The 10,052-nt window shown below is 41.0% G+C and overlaps 1 protein-coding gene across 2 annotated transcripts in view; it reads right to left on the bottom strand.

Annotated features, from left to right (window-relative positions):
• Window positions 1-68: 68 nt before the first annotated feature.
• Window positions 69-10,052, bottom strand: part of LOC115331601 (U4/U6.U5 small nuclear ribonucleoprotein 27 kDa protein) — a 34,107-nt gene continuing 24,123 nt past the window's right edge. For both annotated transcript variants that reach the window (XM_029993724.3, XM_042287124.1), the window contains exons 7-8: window positions 8,738-8,799; window positions 69-452 (exon numbers count right to left, since the gene is read on the bottom strand). In XM_029993724.3, the coding sequence (XP_029849584.2) occupies window positions 398-452; window positions 8,738-8,799 (117 nt within the window). In that variant the 3' untranslated portion in view covers window positions 69-397. The remainder of the gene's footprint in view (window positions 453-8,737; window positions 8,800-10,052) is intronic.

Below are 10,052 nucleotides of genomic sequence, written 5' to 3'. Positions count from 1 at the left end.
AAAGTTTGCAGATACCTTTCCCCCATCCATTAGGTTGTTACAAGTAGATACCAGTAACAAAGGAGCCATTTTTGGTTTGCATATACAGTTTATTAAGCAGCTAACATAGCCAAAAAATATATTAATACAGAGTGTCGTCGAATCATTCATTGGTTCTCTCATTTAGCACAAAAGTACACTTTGACAACATCTGCCCAATGTTTTGCCCATGTTTCAAAAGAATTCAAGCTACAAAGTCAATTGGGCTGCTTGTAAGACACACAAGTGGTCACATACACCAAAAGTGCCTTCATCCATACTATAATGCCAAGCAAACTCTTGCAGATTTCTTTTATTTTGGTTTGCAGAGCTCGCAGCAGTGTGAAGCGCTGGCGCCGAAATACACACGGCGGCGCAATTAAGCGACATAGTCCAGGGGTCTGTTAAATCCTCCTTTCCGGTTCATGTATTGGCTGGAGAGAAAAGACTGAAGATCAGCAAAAGAGAGCAGGCTAAATTAAAGCAACCTCAAACCTTATCTTTAGTTTCACATGTATGCATTAGAGTTGAACCCAACAAGATTCCCGCAGTGCAGGGCTGCACAACCTGCGGCCTGCAGCAGTCCCACTGAAACATTTGGGGACTGCAGCAGTCCCACTGAAACATTTGGGGACCACAGAAACCGTTGGACCTAAGTTTGCTAGAAAGATGAAACTAGACTCAAGCAGGGAGAGATACACACTTCATAGCACAGCGTAGGATAGTTCACACACATATATACACACATCTATGTGAAGAAATGTTTGTGGTTTCCTTCACACACATGAAAACACTGGAGATGTGGTTTCACTGTCCCAGGAAGACTAAATAAGTTGGTGCTCGTCGTTATGATTCTATACATGACTGGATCGCCGATTGCTATGAAATGTACCTCGAGGAAATGCATAGCAAAAGAACAAACCAATATGCAAATTTCTATGGTCAGCGACTGAAATGAAATGTTCTCTCACTTTCTGTTCACCTTGATTAAAAAGAACAATCAATGGTTTGCTTCATTGAGGTGATAAAGTACATTACGGGGGTTGTCGGCTCGTTGAGAAATTTAGTTTTTCTTTAGTATCTTTTGGTTCAGGTAATGTCGTCTGCAGAAAGTTTCGTGCTTTGTCACCACTGCTAACATCACATCCTGGCGGAGTTACAGGTTTATGCAATACCTAGTTTATTTATGTGGGCCAAAACACCGGGTTTAATTTCCTCGATAACACCCCGTAGATAATTGGGGTTCAGTGGCGCCACAACAGAAAAAAGAGATGAAGGAAATGAAAACATCTTAAAAAAAAAAAAAAAAACTAAACCCAGGGCAAAATTTTTTTTTGTTTTGTTTTCCTAGGTTCAGTTTTAGGTTTCCAGGTTTGGGTCGAAAAACGGCAATATTTTGCAAAAAAAATGGGATTTTGGGTTTTATGGTGTTTTATTATATTTGAATCTTTACATTTTTTGTATAAAAATATTTACTGCCGGATATGATCGCGAAATCAGACAAATACCTTCAGGCAACCCAGAACAGCATGAATTTCAGCAATATTTCTCTACATGGTCCTTCAAGTTGTGACGTCGCCCGCCATCACATTTACATTGACAAGTAGGCCTAGCCGTCTCCTCTCCATTGTAGTCTTCTGTAGCTTCAATTTCTCATGGAAATTTATTAACAAAATATTATTTTCTGCACTGAGAAAGAGTATAGCTACACATCTATGGTAACATTCAAACCCGCTTTTCTTTTTATTAATTTTGGGGCTTCTTTGTAGTTTGTGCACAAGAATTTATGTTCTTAATAGGTGGTATTCACTGGTGGCCATAGCTGTATTTGCTGTTGCAGAGCGCAAGCTCACAGTGAGCTTCCACAACGCTTCCGGAATGTGTACTTCATACCACCAAGATTGTGAGTCTTCTAGGAAGATAAGTGGAGTATCGTTTTGAGCAAGCGCTGTGAACGCTGCGCTCAAGTATGGCGCCCAGTGAATACCACCTTTATTGTCCTATCACAACCGAATTTGGCATGAAAATACTTTAGAATGTGTAGAATGCAATTACCTAGTTTTGGTTAGAATGTATCTTATTTTGTATTTATGTAAAATTTAAGGAACATTTGTTAGCCAATTGAAATAGAATTTTTGCTATTTTTAATTATTTCAAATGAAAGAAGTGTTGCACATATTATTTTTGTTGTTCATTGCACTTAGTGGAGTAAAAGGAGCGAATTATTTCATTTTACTAGGCTTTTTTAAGTGTTGCCATGCCACACATGCGCACAAAAAAAATTTTTTTTTATGCATGTACATTGCATCAAGAACCTAAAAAAAAAAAACTATATAAACATAACATAACAACAGCGTAAAGACAACAACAGAAACACACAGGACACACACCCAACAGACACACAGCACTGACTTACAACTCAAATTGTATTTTTTGGTTCTTCTGTGCGAGGAACAATTGCAAAACTGCTTTGTATTCTCTGTCTTCGCGAGAGGCGCAACAATCTTCTCCGTATCTCACTGGCGTCTCATCTCTCTATGTGCCGAAAATTCTAGCTCTTTCTTTGATAATGTCAAGGATGGGGCACTGACACATGCATCTTTTTGCCGTGCAATCCTTTCTGCCTCAATGATCTCTCTAGTAAGTTTCTGGCTACTTCTATCTATAACAGAACACTGCGTAAAGTCAGCCTCACACCTGCAATCGTGACAGTGTAGACCAAAATGTCTGGATAAGATTTTGTGAGCATTATAGTACTGTTTTCTCAACCATATGTTCAAGCAACACCCAGTTTGCCCTATATATTGCTTGCCACATAAAAGAAGAATAAAATAAACTATATCGTCCAAGCAAGAAATAAACATTCTGAGTTTTTTTTTTTTTTTTTTTTTACAGCATACTTGTTGGCTGTTATTGATGTTAACTCTTTTGCTTAAACTGGACGGCTTGTTGGGGGCCGAAAAGACTACATTCAGGTTTTCTCGGTTTGCAATCTTTTCTGGCGTGCGGGAAATATTGTGAATATGGGGCATGATTACCACTCTTTTTTGTCTGTCCCTTTAAGGGGTATTCACACCAGGGAGAAATCCCGGGGATTTCTCCCCGGCACACGCGCATCAAGAGATGAAAACGTGAGGCTTTTGCACGTCGCAAAGCCTGACGTTTTCGTCGTGGGATGCGCGTGCCAAAGAGAAATCCCCGGGATTTCTCCCTCGTGTGAATACACCTTAAAGGGCCCCTGTAAAGAAATAAAAATGTTTTTCTTAACAGTCTGGTAGGGACAGACGTGTGAAGAAATTAATTTTATGCAAAAAAAAAAGTAAAAAAAAAAAAAAAAAAAAATATTGAAGGCGCGAGATTTATTTTAAACTCTGCGTGCACAGTCCATGATGTCACGGAATGGTAATTCGCTCTCTCCATCTCAATGTATTGGCCAAGCCGATCCACCTGTCCTCCACGTGCTCGAAATGCCGAGAGAGAAAACAAGTGGAAAGGTGGTGACTACCGACTAAATTGCGTCTCGCGCTGTCAATATTGCTCGAAAAAAAAAATTTTTTTTTTTAGTAAAATTAGTTTTTTGACACGCACACGTGTTCCATCCAGACTGTTAAAAATTTTTTTTTTTTTCTTTTCGGAGGCTCTTTAACGGTATGTCAGTGTCACTGCCTCGCTTTATATTTTTCCGAGTGTTCTCAGCCACAGAAGTTAATAGGGATAAGAGGTAGCCTGCTGAAATCCGCCTGGAAATCTGACCTTCGAAACTGCATGTAATCAAATGTGGGCAGGATTTCGTCAAGGCATTTTTACTTTAACACAATTTGAAATATACCCGTCGTGTTCAATAATAAGCTGAATATGATCCACAATATCCGTAAATGACAATCGCACGTTTGTGTTTTGAGCCTAATGGCTGTATTTTTCGTTATAAACGGCCCATTCTGGCAAACGCTCGGAGAGCAGCCAGCGGAAAGCATGTGACATTTGGCGCAATCGTGACATAGATTGTCTGGGGACGAGCAAAGCTGCGGCAAGGCTGACGTCAACAGGATGTCCTAGCTGTTCCAACCACCGCTGCCGCCGAAGCACGCCAGCGATCAGGCCACTGCAACTAACTCCAAAGCTGCTTTTGTACGAATTTTGAGTGACAGGTTAACCTTCTATAATCTTGTAGAGGGACGATAGCGATGTCTGGGACACACGAAAGAAAGTCGCTGTGAAAGGGAAGTTCCTCCTTCCCCTCTTCTCTCGTGGTGGCCAGAGGCGAGACAGGTATTGTCACTACCTGTCAAGGTTCGTAAACAGGCATCACAAACGAGGCGTGATGTGATACTGCTCCCTTGAACATGAATAGACCAACAAATAAGAGCCGAAATTTCGTTGTAGTATCCCTTTAAGGGATACTACAACGCCTCGTTTGTATGCTCCTCTTCTATGCCATGCTCTATGCTCCTCTTAACTAATTTTGAGTGTGCCAGCTAGAAATGCGGGAGTGGCTTCTTTCCCCTCGGTTCATAAGCCCAACAGACATGATCTTTTAATAAAAGAAGTCGGAGGTCTAAGAATCACAAGGATTTTTTGGAGGAAAGCTCATGAGTGATTTCTATATCTATATCAAATATATATCTATACAAGCTATATCAAATATAACACCAGATCTATAAAAAGAAGATTAAGCACCATAAACTAAAAATTTAATTTCAATATTGTAAATAATAATACATTTTTTTCCCTGGCGCATGTTCCCTTGAGGGCAGACATACAACCTCGGTTTTCTGCAGGGAAGATAACCGTCCTTAGTACTCCCCTCTCCTGAGCTCCAAGGAGAACCAAGTTTGGGGCAAAGTAAAAAGTGGAGAGGACACAGGGAAGGAGGAGGCGAGCAGAAGTGGAAAGCACAAAGTGTATGTCGGCCTTTAAGAGGACATGCACCAGGGGAAACTTTTTTTTATTATTATTTACGATATTGATATGAAATTTTTATAGTTTATAGTGCTTAATCTTCTCTTTATAAATCCGGTGTTAGATTTGATATAGCTTGTTTTTGAAATTCTCGATACAATGTGCATGCAGAAAAAATTGTGTTCTTATGCATACATGAGGCATGGCACTTAAAAAAGCCTAGCAAAATAAACTAATTTGCTCCTTTTAAGCAACTGAGTGCAATGAACAACAGAAATAATAGCTGACAAACATTTCTTAAATTTCTAATAAATATAAAAAAAATATACATCCTAACCAAACCTAAACAGTTGCATTCAAAATATTCCACAGTATATGCATGCCAAATTTGGTTGTGATAGGACAATATTAAGAAAAGAAATTCTCTGTACACAAACTGTGAAGGTGCCCCAAAATTGCATAAAAAGAAAAACGCGTTCAAATGTTACCGTATATGTGTAGCTATACTGTTTTGGGGTGAGAAAAATAATACTCTGTTAATAAATTTCTGTGAGAAAGTGAAGCTACAGAAGACTGCAATGAAGTGGAGATGGCTAGGCCTACTTGTCAAAGTCAATGTGATGGTGAGCGACGTCAAAACTTGAAAAACCATGCAAAGAAAAATGGCTCAAATTCACAATGTTTCACAATGTACTTACTATTCCAAACTTCCAGGGAAATAAGTCCCCTCTAGTGGGCTGAAACGCCAAGTGCCATACCCCATGAAATGAAAACGCCTTTGCACTGAGTGGTTGACTAATATAATCCTCTGCCTTCCTTACACGGCAAGCAGGAGGTTAAGACATCACAAGAGCCAGCCGTGTCTCGCTGCAGAAAGGGAATATCTAATGCTCCCGAATCCTCTGGAGTCCGGATGATTCAACAAAAAATGAGAAGTCTTGTTTGTAGTGTTCTTCAGTAGATACAGAATTCCAGAATGCGTTAAGAAAACAGAGAGAAACCCTAATGACAGTATTGTTAACAGAAAGTTACAGCATTTCCCATTAGGTAAAGGTTAGGTACTTGTTAGGTAAATAGCAATTGTTTTGGCCCCTGCCAATGATGAGTTGTGAAGCTCTGCGGCAGTTTGGCAAAATGAAAGCTCCACTTCAAGCATTCTATGGAGCGCTTCAAGTTTCGAGTTTCATATTCTCAGAGGCCGCACATAGTAATGCAAGAAAATGTTTCCAGATCTAGCTTGTTCAGCTTATGACTCTTTCCATACTGCAATGAAAAGTGTTAATTTTTAAGGAATGAATAAAACTTTTTTTTTTTTTTTAAACCCAATCAGCATATGGCTGATTTGGTTTCGTAGCCAATAAGATGCTCTTTAGGAGAAAAAGATTGGAATAATGCATGGAAAACGTTTTCCAACATCATAATTATTGAACTTTGAATTTATGCAAGAAAGAGAACAAAACATTGAAATATTTGTGGCTATATCAAATCATATTACAAATTTTAAAAAATTGTAAATATACAAAATGCGTCCCACACCCTCCACTGTGACAGTGGAGGGTGTGGGACGCATTTTGTATATTTACAATTTTTTCCCGTAACTTAGAGTGCTCTATCTGATACTGTCTTTTTTTTTTTTTTGGCCAGTTGGCAAGCTTCTGTGGTGCCAGTGCCATTCAGAGAATCTGTTGCATGTGATGGTGGATGTCCTCCAGAACTTTTAACAAGAACCTATTTTGTTTTACCGCCGCTCTAACTTCTCTTCTACAGAAAATTTTATAGCTTGCGGCACATATAAAATGTGCACCGCGGTTCAGGACAGCCTGGAAAGCTAGAACGGCGCTTTGCGATGAGCGCATGTCAATATTTATTTATTTATTTATTTATTTATTTCAATACCCTCAGAGCCCGGGGGCATTACAGAGGGGGTGGACATAAAATATTGGCACTGCATAAAATTCAAACAAGGCAACTTGGTTAAAAATGTTAGTACGACATAATCCTAGCAAAAGTGAGTAGTTAGAGCTTTTCTAAATAAATCTATTGATGGAATAGTTACTAATGATGCGGGAAGGTGGTTCCATTCAGATGACGTTTTAGGGATGAAAGAGTTGATGTAAGCAGAAGTTTCGCAATGAGGTATGCCAACTTTAAGTTTGTGATCAATGCGGGGAGAAATGAAGGGGGGGCTAATGAATAGTTAGTTTTTCAGTAAAGCGTTGGAATGATAGATTTTATGGAAGAGGCATAGACGAGATATTTTACGACGAGACGAAAGAAGAGGCAAGGCTAGGGTTGTTTTCATAGATGAGACACTTGTGGTGTGATGATAGTTGCAGACTATGAATCGTGCGGCGCGATTTTGCAGGGCTTCGATGTTTGTTATAAAAGTTGAGTGACCTGGATCCCAGATTGCTGCGGCATATTCCAACTTCGAACGTATTAAAGTCTTATACAAGAGAAGTTTTAGGGACATAGGGGTTAAGGAAAAGTTTCTTTTTAAATACCCTAGCATTGAATTCAATTATATGATCAGATTGAGTTTTCCATGATAGGTTAGAAGTGACGTGAACACCGAGATACTTGAAAGAGGTTACAGATGCCAGCTGAATATTACATATTGAGTATGGTGATGGTGATGCGTTACGACGAGACACACTCATAGTTTTACATTTGTTAGTATTCAGTCATTTGCCATAAGTTGCACCATTCCGATACCGCGCATAAATCTGCTTGAAGAAGTGCCGCGTCGGATTCGTTAGTAATTTCACGATATATTACACAATCATCTGCGAATAAGCTAATACTGGATGATACACACACTGGTAAGTCATTAATATAAATAAGAAACAGAAGGGGTCCCAAAACGGACCCCTGGGGAACACCAGAGGTGACGGCACTGAGGCAAGAATTTTCCTCATTGGTAGTAACAAACTGTGATCGATTAGTTAGGAAACATTTAATCCAGGACAAGACTTTAGGATCAATATTAAGTTTGTCAAGCTTAAGAAACAGTAGTTGGTGAGATACTTTATCAAAGGCTTTACAAAAGTCGAGAAAGACGCAGTCAACCTGAGATCCACGGTCAAGGATGGAAAAGAGATCATTAGTGAAAGTTAGAAGTTGTGTTTCGCATGACAGGGATTTCCGGAAATAATGTTGCGAGGGGATTGCGGGCCTCGGAGATAAAACGCTGCTATTTGAGCCCGAATTAGATGATCCAACATCATCCCCTCACTGCTGCTATCATTAAAAAACAAAAAGCAGCAAACGCAGTTGATCTGAGTAATTAAAGTTGTCTTTATAGCAGTCCCTGGTGCCAGCAGGACGCCATGTTTGGCAAGTGCCACCACCATGCAGAGATTTATTTCTGATAGCTCAACCGCCTGTGAGAAAGCGCAAAACAGAATCGAAACCGAAACTGGTTCTTCAAGCTATTTACTAGATGGTGCAATGTGTTCCCGAAATTTGAATATCGGCGGCGCACGGAAACCACAGATCACGGGTGATCCACGGCCTAAGGACGTGGCACAGAAAGAGTTAAACCAACAGGATCTGGAAGCTAAGAACAGATGTAATTAACTCAAACGTTTTTAACGCACAATGCGACCCTATAATATTAAAAGGGTAAATGCGAGAGCTAGTCTTGCAGCCCACTGTACAGAGTTGCTGACTGGTTGCATAAATATGTAACAGCAATCCCAACACATGTCCCGATTGCTGGTTTGAGATGATCGACTAGCCCCCAAACACGCCATGTTTGCTTGTCTTGCCAAGCCCACCTCGTCCGGTTTACGCCCAAAGCAACGGAAACGCAACTCACCGGTACTTTCGCTTGTGGATGACGTGCACTGCATAAACATTGTTGCCTGGTATGTGCTTTCCCTGTAATCGAAGACATAGGTACGCATGCTCAGAGAAAACCTGACACAGGAAAGATAAACCCAAAGCCCGAAGTATAGTGTGCAACACAATTAGCTCGAATGTGCAATTGCTGGTTCCTTGCACCTCAATAGTATTTCATTCTTAAAACTTCTTAGCTTCAACTTAAAACTAACAAAACAAATTTGTGTGTTTCGATTTTTTTTTTCTTTCAAAACTGTTTAATATTGTAATCTGCAGCACATTCTTCGGAAAAATACTACTGTCGAGACCGGTTATAAAGAAGTCGGTTATAAAGAAATAGCGGCTACAGCGAAGCGATCCCAATTTCCCATTCCCGTTTGCACTTTTTCAATGCATTTGTGTCTGGTTTTAGCCAAGGAAATTGAGCGGCTCCCGCGGATATAGCGAAAAGAAATTTTGTGATAATTTAAAAAACCAATGAAATTCGGAAAGTTTACTAAGTCTCAGAGCGCCGCACTTTGCAGCTGTGGCCAAGAAGCCACCCAGAACAGGCTGCAGAAGATGCTGGAAAGGCCGCTGGCGGGCAGTCTGCAACGTCGTCTGCTCCCCGCTCCTTACCTGGGAAGCGGCTTTACCGCATCGCACGCGAAGAAGCCATCGTGGCATGCCGATAGGGGCGTTAGGAGCACTAGTGACAACGTACTGGTGAAGATGACGGAGAGAGCCTAGATTTAAGAGAGGGAGCCTGCATTTGATTGTCACGTGGCCAGTGTGGCGATAAAACTGGGCGGCGAGGCGGACATGTTTGCAGAAGGTGAACGCTTCCGAGTTTTGACTCCTTGCATGCTACAGCTCATTTTGTAAACGCGGCCCACAAACCACGTGACCCCGATCGAGCTGTTACCCCATCTCTTAAATCTAGGCTCTCTATACCGATGACAGACAAGCTTGAGCGCGAACTCGGTGCCATTCGCGCTTCTTTGTTTGCTTCGTGATCCATGTTGGCGTCTGGTCGGTGAGGTCGCTCTTGCGCCGAAAGTCTACTTCGCCCAAGTACCAATTTGGCGAATCATCACCACTCAACGATAAAGAGTCCCGGCACCGCCGGCACCTTGACAGGGAAGACGAAGGCAATCTCCTTGAATCAAAAGCGTGCCATCCTCAACGGAGAGCTCATAAACGCAAAGAATGCTGTCCACTGCCGGCGTCCTCCGTGGGGCTGTCGCAGCCGTCGACACGGTCTGTACGTAGCAGGATTTTTTTTTGATTGGAGCTTCTCGCAGTTGGCAAGA

The sequence above is a fragment of the Ixodes scapularis genome, unplaced genomic scaffold (genome assembly GCF_016920785.2).
Source record: "Ixodes scapularis isolate PalLabHiFi unplaced genomic scaffold, ASM1692078v2 PGA_scaffold9__187_contigs__length_104089568, whole genome shotgun sequence".
NCBI lineage: Eukaryota > Metazoa > Arthropoda > Arachnida > Ixodida > Ixodidae > Ixodes > Ixodes scapularis.
The sequence above is the reverse complement of the archived record's forward strand: the minus strand, read 5'-3'. Positions and strand labels throughout refer to the sequence as shown.